Source organism: Peromyscus eremicus, chromosome 4, assembly GCF_949786415.1.
Source record: "Peromyscus eremicus chromosome 4, PerEre_H2_v1, whole genome shotgun sequence".
In the NCBI taxonomy this organism is placed as follows: Eukaryota; Metazoa; Chordata; class Mammalia; order Rodentia; family Cricetidae; genus Peromyscus; species Peromyscus eremicus.
Window position 1 is genome coordinate 106501523 of NC_081419.1, and position 19646 is coordinate 106521168.

Genomic DNA, 19646 nt, shown 5'->3' on the forward strand with positions numbered 1-19646 from the left:
CAATGCCACAGGACTGCAGAACCGATCTTCCCACAGTGAAGAGCTGACCAACCCCATTGCTGCACCGTTAAAAACAAACCAGGAAACCAAAGGTGGTGGCGCACGACTTTAATAGCACTCAGGAGGCAGAGGCAGGCAGATGGCTCTGAGAGTTCAAAGCCAGCCTGGTTTACACAGTGAGTTCAAGGACAGCCAGGACTCCACAGGTCGTCTCAAAAAAAACAAAACCAAGGTACACTTTGTCATTTCAAGTCTTAGGTTCTTGGCTCCTGTCAAAATCTGTCAATACATGAACAACTTGCCTCAGTAGGAACACACTGAGAAAGAGGAGTGAGCCAGTCTGTATGATCAGAAGGATATTCCTATGTCAAAATACCATTATAAACCACTCTACAAAAGTAACACATTCTTGAAATTTCATTTTTAAGATAAAGAAAAAAAATAAATCTGTCATTTTATTTAACATTCATTCTGAAGTTACAGTTTTATCAATACAATCTGCTTTCTAATGAAGAAATCTTAGTATAATCCTAAAAACATGCATTTATACACAGTAAGACATTCTACATTACTAAATAAATTACATACATGATATATATATTAAACAATAAAGAATACCAATTTGAGAATTCAGGACATTTATTTTTCTGCATGGGAATTTAACTACTGTGTAACACACACACAGCAATTACGTTTACTAGGTAGTGAGACACTAAATAAGCATATTTAAAGTGTCTACAAACAGACTTTGTTTTTTAGGTGACAAAATATTTTAGTCCTTGACATCTTCTCACTCACCTAGCACCAGATGCAAGGACTTACCAGTAAACATGTACAATCTCATGCTTAAAACCTAAAGCATGCATTGAGTCAAATTTATATATTGTGATCTATACTACTATTTATGCAATATATACTTCTTACTAACATTTTATACATTAAGTTACCCTGCAGCATTCTTGAATTTTAACATTTATGCAAAACAGTTTTGAAAGGTTTGTGAAACCAATGTCATGGTTCATCTGCAGGCTGGTTTGGGTCAGTGGGGAAATGGCAGCTGTCTGAGGTTTATACTGAATGAAAATGGTGCATGTCCATATGAACTCATGTAAAGATACCTATGTATACAGATGACAGAGATCTGTACAGCTGGAGCCACCAGTGCAAACGCATGCATTTGAGGTACTTATTTTTTCATGGTCAGGTATAATTATGCAATCATTTTTCTCAAGCACTGAAGATTTAAGACCTAATTAAATGAAAAGCCTGAACTTTAAATATCCGATATTTATATAATTAATTTCCAAGTATTATGCTTTTAATGAAGATTCAACATTATAGGCTTAGATATCCCATTGAAAATACTAACAGTACATTTTCTCATTGTACAGACTGATTGGTAATTATACCTGGCCAAGTGATAAATAGCATACTTGATATTCTTGCAGGAACTGTAATGAAATAGTAAAATACTTCATTATTGCTTCATTGGACTGAGAAACCTAAAAGGCAGAGAAGCAGTGCTCAACGATGAAACATCAGAGCAGTGGTGTATGCCCCCAAACGTCCTCTGCGCACTACAAACTAAGCGGTCTCCACATTATCAATGCCGTTGGCGTCTACATGGATATCAGGCTCCCCGCAGAAAGAAGAAGGGACAAAGTGGCTAACGGGGGGACACAAACAGCTCTTAAGCTCCGGCAGTTCTTGCTTCAGGCGCTCCAACTGCTCCACTTGGAATATATTTGGCTGTTCAGGCATCCAATCGTATATCCTATGGTGAAAAAAACATACACAAAAAAAATAATGTAATTTCAGGTTTATTAAAGGCTGCATGACTTACTCTTTTCAAGAAAATCCATTTTTAAGTGCCTGGAATATCCTCATTACAGAGATTTTTACTCTGCTGTATGATAAAGACCACAGTGTTTATAAAACTGTTCTTTTATAGCCCTGGTTATAAAGTAATTCTTTAAATCAGAAAATGGAATCTGTAGTTTTCTAGTGTATGCCTCCAAGTCGATTTATTGGTGATGCCTTATTTTACAGGAGGAAAAGTTTCTGAGAGCTGGGACTTGTCCCCAGTGACTTAAGTCACAAACGATCAATATCTAGTGTAGAAAGAGCAGAAAGAGCCTCTGGTGAGTGAGGCATGTCCACGGCAGAGACCAGCTTCACATGCTGCCCTGTGAAAGCCCAGGAACAACACAGGGCCATAAGAGAATCTTATGTGTCACAGGACGGAAGACAGTCTTAAACAGAATATACACACATTCTAACTCTATGAAATACGTGTGCACAGTAAGACAAAGATCTGAGATCTAGCACTTCTTTAGCATGAATGACACTCTAGGTTTGGTTCCCAGCACTGAAAACCATCCATCCATTCAACCAACCAAACAAAAAGACAAAATATGAAAAGGATGACAAGCAGCTTCTAATTTCACACCCTTCTCACATCCCATTAAAATGTAAGGAATATGCCAAATAACAAAGCAGTGAAATTGTGGAAACTGGGTGGGGGGTGGGGGGTTGGGGGTGAGGAAGCAAACGGCTGTAGTATTAGTTAAAATATTTATTTAGTTACCAAAAAACCTCAAAAATTTCAGTTAGCAAAAATATGAAAAGATCAATCACCAGCCATTCACAGGAATATAGCTTTTAAAAGTAGCACAAGTTCCCCTTGATCTGAAAGTGAAGGGGAGGGGGGAAGGATGAGGTGGAGTCTGAGCAGCAGTTAAGTATCTCTCTCTCTGGCCACAGCTGCCCCTCCCTGACACTGACTTTTGAAGTGAATAGATGTCTCTTAGAATGGAAGATGAGGTCCCGGGGAGGGCTTGGTATTTTAGAAGACCACCACCGCTTCTACCAGCAGCAAAAGAACATGTAAACTAGTCAAACACAGAGGCAACCCTTCCGTCCTCCGTTGTCCTTTCAGATGACCACAGTGGCAGCCAGTCAGTCCCCAGGTAAGATGCAGACATTCTCTTAGGAAGGATCCGATCAGCCAAACAGGAAAGCCCTAAACACCAACCTCAGCAGTCTGAACAAGCAGGCCACCAAGACCATCCTATAATGATGCCCCAGTCAACAATCTCACTCACTCACCCAGAGCTTCTAATAATTTCCTAGATTTCAAGCTCATCTGGGAGGCCAAGAATACTTTTAAACATGGAATATGAAAAAAAAAAAACTTAAAAAAAAAGACAAAAACAAAACAACCATCATGACTTGGGAGAATCAGTACTTTCATCAATGAGAAGAGGCTATTTTGTGCATTTTCAGCACAAAACAATGTCTTTAGAAATTCAAAACACAATAGCATATATGAAAAACTCTACAGGAACAGATGGAAAGGTTCAGTCTTCCAAAATAGGATGAAAAGAGAAAAGCAAAGAAAGGATCACAAGTGTGGTCCAAGAGCTAACAATATAGAAAGAAGACTTACATAAAGAAAATAAATCCAGAAACATGTTAAGTACAGGAACCTCAGAAATGCTGTACAACACCCCTGATTTTCTCCAGCACCCACTCTATCACTGAGCTACATTCCACCCCTAAGTTTCACATCTCTACAATCCCCAAAACAGGGTCTCATGTCTGGCTTTGGAACTGAATTTCTGGTCTTGTGAGTGTTTTGGGTTACAGCCATGCACCACCACACCAAGTCTGTGCTGTGCTGGAAACACACTGGGCTTTTGTGCATGCTAGGCAAACACTGTACCAACTATGCTACATGCCCAGCCATGTCTTTAATGACACACACCAACAGGCTAGAAGGTGTACCAAGTGCTCAGGACAAGGGTGAAACCAGACTTAGAAAGTCCATCTCTGGGATTTCAGAACACTGGTAACAAAGAGTAGATTCTCTGAAGCCTCACGGGGAAGACAAATTATACTTGAGGAAACGGTAACCAATGTGACTTCACAGTTTTCAATGATAACATTGAAAATAGAGCAATGATGGTGAAATGTTAGAAAATCCTAGTTAGAAATGACTTCTGATACAGTAACATGAGCCTGGACAACACTTTCAAAGAAAACATACAAATATGTACAATTCCATATCCTCCTCTCAGGATGATGTAAAGGATGTGCTCCATATCCATGTTAGTAAAACAAGAGAAAGAAGAGCTGTGGCTACGGAAAGACACCAACTGTCAGCAAGCGGCTGCTCTCAGGACGGTGCCCGTGCTCACAGAGGCCAGCTGGTCTGTACCAGCACAGTCCTAGTGAAAACCGGAAATCCACTGCCACTTCAGTGGTCCTGTAATCTAAGAAGTATCCCCTAGTCTCAACCAAAACCTCGCTTAAATACATTATGTCTGGACCACAGGCTCGTGTAGTTTCGATCTCACTGGCAGGACTTAACCCTGAGAACCGGTAGTAGGCTATGACACTCCAACTTACTTGTCCTGTGATACTTTCTGAAAACGTCTGATCCAGATGTGGATGCCTGATTTTGCTAAGCTAGTAGCTGAGTGGGTCACAAAGCCAACAAAAATCAAGATTTGAATTGAACAGTACATAACACATAATGGAGAGACTCTCAGGAACCTTGTTTTTAATATTACAGACATGCATTGGTATGTGTATTGTGAGTAAGTAAAGTTTTGAGTCACTGCCCTGGAGAAATTTATCTTCCAGGAGACCTGGTAAATAACATTCATATTAACACTAACAGCCTAAATGTTCTTAAGTAGTAGAATAAACAATAGAACATTATATAGCCAGAAACAAAGAGATTTATAGCTTTATGCAAAAATGGATTAATTTAAGACCATAATAAAGTATAAGGATTAAATTCATACCAATACCAAATGTCCTATTATTTAAGGATTGAAATAAGATTAAAGTTTTTTCAGAGGAAAATTAAGTGGTTGATGAAAGGTGAGGGAGAAACTGGGATCACACAGCACATGAGGACTTAAAATCACTTGCCTTTAAATTCACTACAAGTGTCTGTTGTATTTTTTCCCTCTTCTCTCTTGCTCCCTCTCTTCTTTGAAGTTGGTGGTGGTGGTGCTTGAGGCTGAACTTAGGCCATTCACAAGGCCACTTAAGTGCTGTCACTGGTCTATGTACTCCCAGCCTCTAGAACGGGTCAAGCCGGGCACTGGGAGGCATGCCTACAATCTCAGAGCTTGCATAGCGGCAGGAGGAGTTGCACTTCAAGGCCAGCTTTGCTATACTAGACCCTGTACTGTCTGCTGTACCAAAGCCAGATGATCATTTGACAAAGCTATAAAGGCCATCCTAAATTAATCACTCCCAATGAAATGATAGAAAATAAAATGCAACAGTTTTACATCACATATCGGGGTTACCTGTCAAACTGTGCTTGAATGCTTTTGTAGAAAAACAGTTTTTCATCATTGAAATTGCATACTTAAGGCTGGGCTGCAGGTCAGGTACTCTAGTGTTTACTTAGCACGCACAAAAGGCTGGATGCATCACCAGCATCATGTATATTGGGTATGGTGGCCCATGACTATAATCCCAGCATCAGGTAGAGATAGGATTGTAAGTTTAAGGTCAACTTCAGCTGCACAGGAAGTTTGGAGACCAGCTGGGACTACAACAAAACAAAACAAAACCTATACACTCCTATCACCCCTCTCTCATAAATGCCCCAAAGGCTCCAAATCACTAACCACTCAAAACCTTCTAAATTTGTCCATTTAGAAACATACAGGTAACAGGCGTTGGTGGTGCACGCCTATAATCCCAGCACTCAGGAAGGCAGAGGCAGACAGATCTCTGTGAGTTTGAAGGCAGCCTGGTCTACAGAGTTCCAGAATAGCCAGGCTGTAACAGAGAAACTCTCCCCCCACCAAAAAAAACCATACAAGTAAACATAAAAGATAAAAAAAAAGAAGAAAAAAAAAAAAGAAGACAAGGACTTGACCAGGGGCAAATGAAGAAATAAAAAAAAACTGGTGGGTTCTTTTTTTTTTTATTGTAAACCTTAGACAACTATTAGAATCGTTATATTATATGCACATACTTTCACACCTTGTCTCTCGGACCCTAATTACAGCCAGGCTAGCCCTCCAAATGCCAACAGTCCTGCCCTGCCTCATTCATACTGGACCTGCGCCTGAAATGTAAGTCCTATCAAAGAAAATCTGCCCATCCCAAACTTCCAACTCTGCTCTTCCTCTTCAAAGATGCTAAGCCAGGAAGAATCTTCCTCAGCACTTGTTATAATATCGACCTGCTATTACATGTCAACATTCAGCTCCAGCCATTTAAGCCCTTGACAGGAAGGAGCTGTCTAAATTATATTCCTTAGCAAAGTCATCCATGGAATTACCTCACACCATCTTTTTCTTTGCCCCCAAATATATATATATATATATATATATATATATATATATATATATATATATATATATATATGCAGTCATTTCTTCTGCATACTCATGGATACACATAAAATTCTCCAACATTTGCTAAAGCCAGTATTTTTATAAAATTGTTAATATAAAATTAAAATTTTTATTTTGTTAGTTGGAAACATCTATTTTAAAAAATGGCCAGTCATTCTGTTTTAAGTAAAATTAACCAACTAGTTTAAGAGGCAGGCAGACAGGTAGGTAGCATGTAGGCTACAATTTAAGGCAGCAGACCAGCTAGGCATGGTGGCATTCAATTTTAATTCCAGTCTTTGGAAAGCTGAGACAGGAAGGTTGCACAAGACTAAGCCAGACTGAGCTACACACTGAAACACTCCCTGTTTCCAAAACCAAAATAAATAAATTAAACAAGTAAGTGAATAAACTAGACCAGTTCAGACAAAACAGTGGGAGTAAAATCTTTATTAAAGAATGATAGAACTTAGCAGGACAAAGAGTACTATGTATTAAATCCAAGGAAAGTATATTTTTGTTTTTTTAAGCAGGTCTGGTGAAAACTTTATCATTTCCTCCGACAAGTCAATGTTCTTTTCAACCCCCAAACATCTTTCTACTAAAGCAACCTTGAGTATCAGCAGCTATTAAACTTGCGTTTTAAACACTAATTCCTAGGGAACTGTTTCTTACATCTAGTCAATATTTGATCCCACAGCTTTGATTGCCCTAGCCTCTGAAGACAGTAAACAAAACAAGCAAAATGCCTTGTCCTGTGCAGCCAACACTCTGTGTGTATGCATTAGGGAACAGGTAGGTACGAGTTTAAAGAGGCCAGGAAGGAAAGTAGACACATGATATAATACATTACATACATGTTGTGTGTCAGTCATTGATAAATGATATTGAGCAAAGTAAAAGAAGTGCCCTGTGAACAGAAGCTACTAACTAGTGTAGTCAAAGAGCCCCCATGCAAGTGACATATCAGCATACAGGAGTTTTTCTCTGAAGCAAAAAGAAATAGCACATAGAAGGAAGTTGTGAGAGGAAAGATCTCAGAGAAAAATAGGATTGAGAGGTTAAAGAACACTGTCATGGAAGACTTCAAGGATTTAGACTAACAAAGTGGAATAAGCAGAGTGGCCATTTACAGTGAAATCAAGATGATAAGAAGGGACCAAAGTTTTAAAAGGTCAAGGAAATGTCCTGAGTTGGATACATACCTCACTGGGAATGTATAACGATATAAAAAAACTATAGAATTCAAATGAGATCACTGTAGTGGTTTGAATGAGAATGTTCAATTCCCAGTAGGTAGACTATTTAAGAAGGATTAGGAAGCATGTCCTTGTTGGAGGAGGTGTGTCACAGGGGTAGACTTTGAGGTTACAAAAGCCCATACCAAGCCCAGTCTGTTTCTGTTTGTCTGTCTCTCTTTCTGCCTCCTGCTTCTGGATCAAAAGTAAGCTCTCAGGTACTGCTCCAGCACATGACTGCCTGCCTGATTGCTGCCATACTCCCCACCAGGATAGTTATGGGCTCACCCTCTGGAACTGCAAACAAGCCTCGTACTAAATGCTTCTTTTTATAAGTCACCTTTGTCATGGTGTCTTTTCACAGCATAGAAAGTAACTAAGACAATCACTGAGAAAGTTCTGACAGACAGAAAACAGGTGTGGGACAGGCAGCTGTCTTCAAACCAAGACAACTTATATACTTGGGTTAAGGCTTTTCAAGTAGCTTTGACATACTTCAACATCTGGGAAAAGCTCACAAAGTATCAACTACATAACTTTAACCTAACTACATTTAATAGTTTAGAGGATAAAAGCTACACTTTTTATAACATTCCATGGAGATTTTTTACAAAAAACAAATACCTATCATATATTAGACCATTTACTCCAAATTCTTTCAGTTTCCTTCTGTTTTCAGGGTCATTGGTATCATCACCCCAGCAGAAAACAACCAATCCCTTAGCTTTTGCCTCTTGGACATAGGATGGGTTTCTAAGCAGGTCTTCAGTATGAGCATTTATCCCCTGAAGAAGAAAAATTCATTATTTACAAAAAAGAAATGAGTCATTACAAATGCTAAATGATCAGACTCTAGGTTAGTGCTCTCTAGGAGATGTAACAGGGAAAAATAGGCAGATTTTTTTTCTTATAATTTCCCTTATTTAATGGATTATATACATGTGTGTATATACACAACATATTATTAATATCTATATGTAATTGATAAGCACATTGAATGTGTAGTCACTATGATTTCTCTACTTGACATTAGTTAAACCTTTAACCAGTTGTTAAGGCTAGGAAACATTTAATATTGTATAAAACAAAACAAAGTGAAAACTTACATATGAGCAACATTTAATAGTCTTAGCAAGCTGTGCTTATATATTTATTCTGTGTGTATGTGTGTGTGTGTAACAATAACAAAGAAAAAGAGGCCATGAATTTGGGAGATTTGAGAGGGAGTGGGGATGGTATGTGAGGGCTTGGAGGAAAGAGAGGGAAATGATAGATGTATAGTGCATACACTAAAAAAAAAAAAGAAAATTGAAACATAACTTACCAAAATATTTTCAAACTGTGCAAAGCTCATAGCAATTGGTGTTGTCCTAGATCTGAGGTCCATGAGTTCAGGGTAAATATCAGATTTCCCTTGGGTCAAAAATAATATGGGATATTTGTTTTGCTTTTGCCGAACCCTAAAGAGATGGGATAAAGAGGGAAAAAAAATGGTAGGAAGAGAATTACTTTGAAACTTTAGAAATTACTAAAAAGAAAACAAAACAGAGAGAAACAGAGGTAGGTATAATGGCTCTTGCCCACAATCCCAGCTCCAGGAGGTTGAGGCTGGAGGATCACTGTAAGCTCAAGGCCAGCATGGGCTACACAGTGAGTTCATGGTCTACAGATTGAGAAACTCAAAAGCCGAACAAACAAGAAAGACCAATCCCATTACTAAGATACATCCAAGTCAAACATAGAATTTTAAAGTTTTTATATTCAAAAGTTAAAATAATCTCAGAAATTGAAAATGGGAAACCCTGAGGGCCTTCCATCTGCTATGGGGGACAAAATGCCAGACGTGGTGCTACATGACCCAGTACAGTACAGACATCAAAGGAGTGGTGGGGGCACTTGAGAGAGAAGTGCCCTTCTTCAGGAGGAAAGAAAACATGGCAACTGACTAAGAGGACAAACCAGGGTACCATCTGGACAACCTCCCCATACTGCCTCCAAAATCCTAGCTATAACAGCAGGGTACAGAAACAAACAAAAACCTGAACAGTACTCACATTGTACAAATATCTGCATCAAACGAAGAAAATACTATTCTCCTTTTCCCAGAATTTTCTAAAACAGTTTTTAAAATTATATCCAAGAACAGATTCATGTCAAAATATGTTGATAAATTGCCATCCCATACACCATCCTATATGGAAGGAAGGAAACGAGAGGCCGTGATACATGCTGGAGCTGCAGTGGTAGACTAGTGCCAAGAACAACTAGCCCAAAGTTTAAAAATGTACTGATGTGTTTACCAAAGGCATATAGGATATTACAGGATACAGAGAATAAACAGACTATTAAATCAAAGCAAATATTTGTGTCCATCTGCTTACATGGTTGCCCCCCTTTGGTGAGAGGAGCAGATCAACTAACTTATTTAACACACATCTCATGCACAGCAAATGACCCATAGTCTTCACCTGTATATGAATCTCTATACTTATCTTATACATCTGTTATTTTATATTCTTTGACCTCTGATTCCTTTATTCCTTCACTGCCAATCAGTAACTAGTTCTGTTCTCTTTATTTGTAATAAAAAAATTTAGATTCACTATATAAGTAAAATCATGCAGTATTTTCCTGTGGCTGTCTTACTTTTACTTAGCAAATAATTTCCACAAGGCCCATTTAATGTGTGGCAAACCGCAAGATCTCATTTTTTCTCATTTATATACAGCTATTTCTTTGCCTGTTTGTCCAGTAATAGACACTTAGGTTGTCTCTATATTTTGCTTATTGTGAACAACTAGGCAATAATTACCATTACAAGGTAGTGATTTCATTCCTTTTGGGTAGATACCCAGTGTGGTGGTTTGAAAGAATATGGCTCCCATAGGGAATGGCACTATGAGGAGGTGTGGCTTTGTTGGAGTAGGTGTGGCCTTGTTGGAGGAAGTGTCTCACTATGGGAGTGGGCTTTGAGGTCTCCTTTGCTCAAACTATGTATGCTCAGTGTGGCACCACAGTTGCTTCTGCTACCTGCAGATCAAGAAGTATTAACTCTCAGCTCCTTCTCCAGCACCATGTCTGCCCGCATGCCACCATGCCACCTGCCATGATGATAATGAACTAAATCTCTGAACTATAAGCCGGTCTCAATTAAATGTTTCCTTTATAAGAGTTGCCATGGTTATGGTGACTCTTCACAGCAACAGAAACTCGAGGACACCCAGGAAGAGGGCTAGAGACAGCTAGGTCCTATGGTAGATTTCTATTTTTAATTTCTTTAGAAATCTGCTTGCCACAATAGCTGTACCATCTATATTCCTGCCCAACTGTGCTCAGGAGATCCATTTTAATCACATGGTGTCCAGTATTTGGTTTCTTCTAACTTTTTTGACAACCGTGTTAAAGACATAAGGCATGATACCTGCTGGTGGAACTAACACTTATTTCACAGATGAGAAGCTAAAGACCACATGGTTATCTAGTGATAGCACAGCAATAATAATTCAGGTACTGAGACAACAAGGATTAATTAAACAACCAATAGGCTTTGACTTTAAACTTAACAAAAGATACATTTCTAGAAACCTGCAATTTACTATGACTTAACTATTTTGATATAACCTTCACAAACCATATCAGTCATTATCAAGTATTAATTTTATTACAAAATATTAAATGTCTTAAATATTAGTCAAAATAATTCTCAAATCCTCAGCAAACAAAGAAAAATTACATATTAGGAAACTCTTGGTAAAAAATCTGCCATCTGAACCAGGATTACCTTAGCCTGATTTGAAGGCAATTACAGATTTCCTAAATGAAACAAATCTAGGCTGTTGGTCCAAATGGCCAATTATGACTCAATACTTCAGGACTCCACATTCCAGGCAACCTTTTACCATATATACCTTCCTCCAGCCCCAGATGCATTCAATAGTTAGCTCTTTCTTTAAAAGATTAATTTTGTAAGTTTTGGGTTGATGTGTGCACATCAGAGCAGGTGCCTGGAGGCTAGAAACACTGGGTCCTCCTGAACTTGGAATTCTGAGGACCTGATGCTTAACTGAACTTGTATGTTCTGCAAAAACAGTTAAGTGCTTTCTAGTCCCAATAATTAATTAGTCCTTGTTTTCCTCAACTAGCATAAAACTTTAGGGAAACAGGAACTTATTTGTTCTTATTCTGCACATGGTCTCAGTACTCAGAAAATGTTTGGCCTTTACTAACTTTTCAGTAAATAGTTGTAGATAATGAATAATTAAACCTAGGAATGATTTAAAACATATTTCCAAAAATTTCTTCTCCTGTGTTGCAAAAACTGCACTTCAAAGAAAGAAACTATAAGACTTCAGTTTTACTCAAAGCCATTAAAGCAAAAGAGAGTAACAAAACAATTACTTACCCTGTGTTGGCAAATCCATTTTATTTCTATATTAAATCCTACATCTTCCGGCAATGATTCTAAAACCTACAGTGTTGTTTGTTGATGATGAATTGTGTTAGTTTGGGTAAGATGGATGCAAAAGATGGAAAAAAAAAAAAAAGGAAAAACAATTACAAAAATCAGTAAGAATATATTACCAATATGTTTTTTGTCATTATAATCCATTAACTTTTCTAATACTGAACTGAAAACATGGTAGCTTGTTGTTGTTAAATAAGAAAGTCAAAAGGATTTTCAAAAAGCAGCAGGTTCAAGTAGTATCTTTGATAACTCAATTATCACCATAAAAATAGACCCTGAACCTAAAATACTTTTCATCATTCCTTTAAAAAATATCTAAAGTGAGTTATAGGAAACAAAAATTGAGGAAGACCCTAACCCTTACCTAAGTCACGCTTTTTGAATTATATTTAGATATGGGAATATACTAGGATAAGATTAAATGAAAGCCATCATTTTTAGCTTTTTTAAATGATGTTTTTGTTTAACAAATGCCATGCTGATTGATAACCTCCAGAAAATACACAATGCTATTCTGAGGTCCATAAATCAAAAAGGCTAACACACACACACACACACACACACACACACACACACACGAATAAACAAGTTGTTCATTCTTTCTAAAGAAAATTATCTGGACACATGGCAATCAGATATTTTGGCAGTTGTAACTGGAAAATCAAAATTAAAAATATGATATAGAGTACTTGCTTGCCTGAGGTCCTAAGTAAATTCCTACCAATACCACCCAAAGCAAAAACAGAAACAAAACATGAAAAGAAGCTTAGTTACTAGACAGAACTACAAACAACTGACTTGAAAGAGGAGAACATTATGAAAGTATACTAGAATCTCTCTAGCATCTATATGAACTTTCTTGAGGCTGTACAAATTGTCTCCAGTTTTTTAATTATTATTATTTTTTTTGTTGTTTGTTTTTTGAGACAGGGTTTTTTCCGGGTAGTTTTGGTGCCTGTCCTGGATCTCAGGCTGTAGACCAGGGTAGCCTCAAACTCACAGAGAACCGCCTGGCTCTGCCTCCCGAGTGCTGGGATTAAAGGCATGCACCAACACTGCCTGGTCTATTATTATTTTTAAGACAGGGTCTCAAATATGTAGCCCTACCTGTCCTGGAACTAACTGTAGATCAGGCTGGCCTCAAAGAGTACTGTGATGAAAGGTATGCACCACCACGCCCAGCCAATTTTTAAAATCTTTATACTAGTTTTGCTTAAACCTTTTCATAGTTAATTTCTGAAATCTCTTCTTTTAAATAATGAAGCCTCTTACGTTCAAAATACTTCAAAAAGGCCTCTTCCACCATCACATCTTCCTTTCACCTCTTCTATTATCCTTTGTGCCCTCTCCTTCTCTTTATACAGAAACTTGTTATTGTCACCAAATTAGCCCAATGAGGGGGAAGTCTTACTCAACTCAACAGGCAAGCTCTTCTTAAAAACCTGCACAGCCTCGGGGGTGATAGCCAGCACCTGCAATCCCAGCACCAGGGGCAGGCAGGAAAACCAGGAGTTCAAGAAGCCTAGGCCAGCCTGAGCTATGTGACATCATGTCTCAAAACCTCCCTAAAGCATGCATGACAATAAACTTACATTGATGGTGGCTGACACAGCCCTTTTAGTGCCCGTTTAAATGAGTAAAACAAATCATTCATGCAATCAGATATCAATGAGATAGCGCTATCCAGGTGTACCTCAAGGAACTTACCATCTTAAGAGAAGGAAATGGTTGGTTTTCAGAAAAGAAATTTTCTTCCTCAGCCAGACATTCTGAAATTTCAAATTGAAAAGCTTGGTAAGTAAAACAGACCTTCTAAACCCTAAGAGAGCCCCTGCACTAAAGTAATGACCACATCTTCTAGGCTTAGTATTTCTGAAGGTCCTTGCACTTACTGTCTTTAACTATAAAGAACCAGATTTTCTAAATAAGCATCTAGCAACAAGACTAGTCCATAATACTTCATGTAAAAATCATCCTATGTGGCCCCTAGAAGTGACTTTTTAAAAAAAATGAAAAACTGTTAAGATGATTCTCTGAATAGTAGTCAGAAGCAGTAATTCAGCTCTCAGTAGAATTTGGAGTTGTATCAAAACCAGCTCAGAAATTACAGATTAAGAAAAATCTAACAGTTGGAGCACAGCTCAGCTGGGAAAGCACTTGCCTAGCATGGATGAAGCCCTGGGCTCCAGCCTCAGGACCAAATAAAAGTAGGCATGGCATACACCTGTAATCTCAGCACTTGAGAGATAAAGGCAGGATAGTTAGTAAGTTCAAAGTTATCCTTGGGTATATGGTGAACTCAAGGTTAGCTTGAACTACGTAAAACTGCCTTAAAAACAAACAGGAAAATCTATGGCTACTTTTGTTATCAGAAACTTCTAATGCAAAATAGATTACATTTTAAGAAGCATAGAATATTTTACTAAAAGGAAAAATAAAATACCAATTCATGTACATTATAAATTTATTTTAAAATTAAAATTAGGTAAAAATCTGCAAATGAATGATTAAAGGTAAAATTCAATTTTTGTTTATAGTCATAACGTATCTATAAGCCTATGAAATCCTATTTTGAGATAATCTTGGTGTCTAAAGCACCTCATAAGCCTTCACAAAGGCAGTCATGTGGTTTACACAAAGCACCTGCCCTTTGCAGAACACGGTGAAAGTCAGTCTCTGCGACTATGAAACCACTGTCCTGCCTTTGAGAGATAACATATTCTAGCTAAAGAAAAGGAGGACAAAAGCAATGCATTTCAAGGTTTCAATAAATGACTGAGATCTGTAAGAGAGGAATGTAAAGTGGAACTACACAGCAATGTGGCAGGCAGGACAATGTGTGAGGACATTGAGACACAAAGTAGTTAAGTAAGTGACCTGCTCACAGTCACTTCTAGAGATGATAGGGCTGATTCAAACTCCTTGCATTGGACTCTGTACCTGAGATGCACTCTACTTTGTAATAGTTAAGAATGTCTGGAAAGAACTGATATAAAACTAAGGGAAATAGTGAAATGCTTACTATGCATGTAACATTCCAGTTGGAAAATCAATGTAAGAGCTACACATTTATAAAATTACATTCAGATGGGCCAATACTGTAGTCATTAAGATGATCAAGGATACATTAAAATGGATGGGGAATATCCTATCAATGCCAATAATAAAACAAAAACAGTGTTTCCAAACTGGCACATACGTTTCCGATCTTTGGCTTTTAGTGCAGTCACGTGAGAAAGCTAGAAAACATACATACAAAATGCAATTAGAAAAAAATCCATAGTTTATGAAAGCAATTAATTAAAAGTAACTTGAAAAGCTAGCAAGCTAGAACAGACAAAATGAGGAATTAATTACAAGTTTATTAATAAGCACTCACTATTATGGGCATTTTCTCTATGTATATGTGCACATAAAATCATTACCAAATGCTCAAGAGGGAAAAGAATAAAAATACTCCTGAGTTGCCAGGCAGTGCCACAGGCCTTCAGGACTTTGATCCCAGCACTTGTGAGGTAGAGGCAGGAGAATCTCTGTGAGTTCAAGGCCAGCCTGGGCTAAAGAGTGAGTTCCAGGACATCCAGGGATGTACACAGAGAACAGTCACAAAAAACCAAAAACCAAATCAAAACAAAAACTCCTAAGTTGGGAAACTGTTTGTACTTAGCCATTTACTTGTATCTAATAGAGATGAGATAAGGAATCACACAAAATAACATAGTAAAACAAAATATACCAAGATCTGAGTATGTATAAACAATCACATAAAAGGCCTATTACAAAACAAAGACAGTTCTATAAAGAGCTTCTGCAGACAGAAGCAACCTAAAACTGTGAACATGCACTCTATAGCTAATTCTTGTAAGAATGCAAAAATCAATGGGACCTATAACAACATAACAGCAAAGAAAATTGGAGATGAGCATAAACCTATCCCTTAATTAGACCAGAAGCTAAAACATACTCCATGTATGTTGAATGTAGTCATTCTTATGTGCAGAGAGTATTACTAAATCAGACAAATGTAAATTATACTAAAGCTGAAGAAAAATTCATATTTTGTGTCACTGTTAATACCTTCAACAACTGGAGCTGGTCAAATGTTAACTCTTTTACTGGAATTTCAAACAATTCAACGGGATCAGCTTCAAATTTCTATTAGAAAAGAGAAGGGACAGAAATGAATCTGTTTTACTATTTCTGAATGTTTGTACTACACAGACCTACAACCCCAATTTACTGAAGACAAGATAGCTTTTAGGTAGCCATCGTGGCCCCATTGTGACCCCATGCAGAAAAGACCTTTTCACACTACAAGAGCTCTTGTTCTGGCTCCCCACCCTGTAGACTTAGAAGAGCCCACACCTTCGCACATGCTAGGCAAAAGCTTTTCTCTCTGAGCTACATCCCTAGCCCCTGGCTTTTGTTTTTACTGCAGGCATTCAGTGTCTGGAAGAAGGGGTGGAAGCATTGGTAACAGAGCATGATGTCAGGCATTATTTTTACTGCCTCCATGCGGTATTCATGTCATTTGACACTTATCCATGCTACATGCCTAGGAAATCAACATGCAAGTACTATAAGCAAATTAATGCTGCAAATAAGTTTCTAATTTTTCTAAGCTTTTAAAATATCTAACTTGACTAAAAGTAGCAGCCACACAAAGAAAATTCCATGAAAATATGTCTGATTATCTATAAGCAATATTTAAGAACCATGATTGAGCATGTATCCTCCACAGGCAAATCTAGATTTTAAAGCCATATCAAATGTTATGCTGTAGAAGTACACCACTCTCTTAAGGGAATTAGTTAAGGTACCACCAATAAATTAACTAAACATTAAAAGGCATTGCACAAATATATTCATTCATGAACACTGGTACAAACCTGTGTATGCACAAATTTTTTCTGGAAGGACACACAAGAAACTATTAAGAGTAAGGGAATGAGATCAAGGGAGGGGAGGGAGATTTGTCATTCATTTCATCTTCTGAACTACTTGCATTTTTTAATGGATATGGATGAACTGTTTTTACATGAAAATGCCAACTTTAAAAAATAAAACTCAAAAAAAAATAAAACTCAAGGTAAAACTATATACAATTCATTACTTTCATACACCCATTAACTCAATTCAGATTCAACTTCACAAGAAGTTGAAAACAAGGGATCAGTAATACTCTTCAATAAGCTATTTTAGAAATAATATTCTCTTGTAGTAAAAACAACATTCACTCTTGGTCCTTAGTTATTCTGCTTCGTCATCATTTGCATAGATGAATCCTTTTTTCACCCTCCTGAAACATTTCACAAAGACAGAAAGTCCTTATCTAGGTCTGTGGTGAGCAGGGGGAGGCAGCTATCCTGTCAGACTGTGGTCTGACAGCCATGTCAGCTACAGTGCTCTACACAGCAGCAAACGGGCCTCGACTTTAAAGCAGCTCCCACGAAAATGTACTCAACAGTTCTTTAAAAATGCATGAAGAACCTTCCTAATTTAATTCCCTGAGAAAACACTTGGTTCATCTGTATGCTCCAGGCCAGAGTATATAACACTGACAATTATGTTTTTGCAACAATTATGATAAATTTTAAGATTCTACGTGCATTTTCAAACCTCACTATGGACTCTTCCCTATGTCATACCTTCGTCTCCATTCTTTCTACCTCTACTGCACCTATGTCTCACTGCTCTGTAGCCGTGAAATTCCTGTATCACTCACTAGACATGAATTGGTATGAAGTTTAGCTCTGAACATTTCTTTTCTCAGCCAGACTTTCCTTTCCCCCTAGCTCTCCCATCTAACCAGCCTTGACTGAGACCTTCTACATACTCACTCCACACCACTCCACTGTGGTATCTTGTAACTTTGCCTAAACTGTGCCAACTGATTAATTTGAGACATGAAGCAGAAAAACAGAATCCTGGAAAAAAAAATTCTCCTCATCTGCCTCAATATTATACAGGAGACAGCGATGCAGAAAATACTTGGCATGTCCTTTCATCAGTAATATCAAAAAGCAAAATTACCAACCCTGATGCCTGACTCAGGGAAATCATTGTTCCCATCAAACCTATGTCTTAATATTATAAGGGCTTAAGAAAAGAATTGGAAGTAATTCACTAAGAATGAATTTACTAATAACTCTAACAAGTAACTAAACATGTAATAAAATTTGTTTTTAAACATTTTATGACATTAAGTATAAAATACAAGAATTTCAACATACCTTTTTCATAGTCAAACAGCAGGTGAGATCATGATATACCACAGGCACAAAGTCCTTTGAAAGGTGAACATCAAATTCTACAAACGCTGCACCCTGACCAAAGAAAAGGAATCAAGTGTTTGAAACAAATTTCTGATAGACAACACATTTCTCAACACAAAATAAACATTTTTTGTTTAGAGTATAATTATAATTTTGTACACAAAACCATAAAATCTCTTCAAGAATATCTCACTTCAAACTTCTCCAAAATGGTTAATTAGTCTCCTACAATTTTCTCTTTTGCAAAGAGCACAATTTTTCCTGGCCAAAAAAAAAAAGTGTGTGTGTGTGTGTGTGTGTGTGTGTGAGAGAGAGAGAGAGAGAGAGAGAGAGAGAGAGAGAGAGAGAGAGAGAGAGAGAATGAGAATGAATGAATGCTGGGGTGTCCTGATCCATTTGCAAACACAGCAATTCAGAAGCAGTGAGACAACCTTCAGGATATTGCCTCTGCCACTGCTATGAACGGAAATGGAATTGAACAGGAGCCCTGTGTATATTTCAGCTAAACAGCTGAGCCTCAGGGAGAAGTAAGGAAGAGTACACTACAGAACCTCTTCACTCTGCTCCTGGGTTCACCTGAGAAGTATAATTCAAAAGCTTTTCTTAGAAAATGGACATCTGTTAGAGATGTAGCCCAGCAGTTAAATAGAAGCTATCAAGGTTTCAGTTCCCAGCTCACCTATCAAATCACTTAGAACTATCTGTAACTATAGTTCCAGGGGAGCTGATGATCTTTTCTGGCCTTTGCAGACATAGGCATGCATATGGTGCACATACACACACTCGGACCCACACACATACATGCAAATTAAAATTCTTTAAAAAAGAAAAAGATGACAATTGAAGAAGCTACAACTGTTGTACAATAGTCAGAGAATGAATGACAAGAATGATACACATGTAGAATTCTAGACAGAGGCCTTAACTGATTAAAAACTGGACAAGAATTGTAGTTTAAAAAGTTAATTTTAACTAGGCATAGTGACACATGCCTTTAATCCCAGAAGTCAGGAGGCAGAGGCAGGCAGAGCTCTGTGAGTTTGAAGATAGCCTGGCCGACACATTGAGTTACAGGCCAGCCAGGGCTACATAGTAAGACTCTGGTTCAAGAGAAAGAAGAAAAAACAGTATTAATTTTAAAAGCTACCCATGTCTTACAAACTAACCCAAGTAAAGGCCAAGAAAAGAATGAGATGTCTTCTTATCCCCCACCTAAGTTTAGAGTCTGAGTCTCTATGGTCAGGTGGAGGAAGCAAAATAAACTCTAATACTTTATGATTGGATAAAAGAAGAAATT

General features: G+C 37.7%; 1 protein-coding gene across 3 annotated transcripts in view; it reads right to left on the bottom strand.

Annotated features, from left to right (window-relative positions):
- Positions 1 to 561: 561 nt before the first annotated feature.
- Gpcpd1 (glycerophosphocholine phosphodiesterase 1) overlaps positions 562 to 19646 on the bottom strand; it is a 53528-nt gene continuing 34443 nt past the window's right edge. For all 3 annotated transcript variants that reach the window (XM_059261475.1, XM_059261476.1, XM_059261477.1), the window contains 9 exons: positions 18308 to 18400; positions 16152 to 16229; positions 15274 to 15313; positions 13782 to 13843; positions 12012 to 12077; positions 9664 to 9800; positions 8934 to 9069; positions 8234 to 8394; positions 562 to 1774 (listed from right to left, as the gene is read on the bottom strand). In XM_059261475.1, coding sequence (XP_059117458.1) covers positions 1585 to 1774; positions 8234 to 8394; positions 8934 to 9069; positions 9664 to 9800; positions 12012 to 12077; positions 13782 to 13843; positions 15274 to 15313; positions 16152 to 16229; positions 18308 to 18400 — 963 coding nt within the window. In that variant the 3' untranslated portion in view covers positions 562 to 1584. The remainder of the gene's footprint in view (positions 1775 to 8233; positions 8395 to 8933; positions 9070 to 9663; positions 9801 to 12011; positions 12078 to 13781; positions 13844 to 15273; positions 15314 to 16151; positions 16230 to 18307; positions 18401 to 19646) is intronic.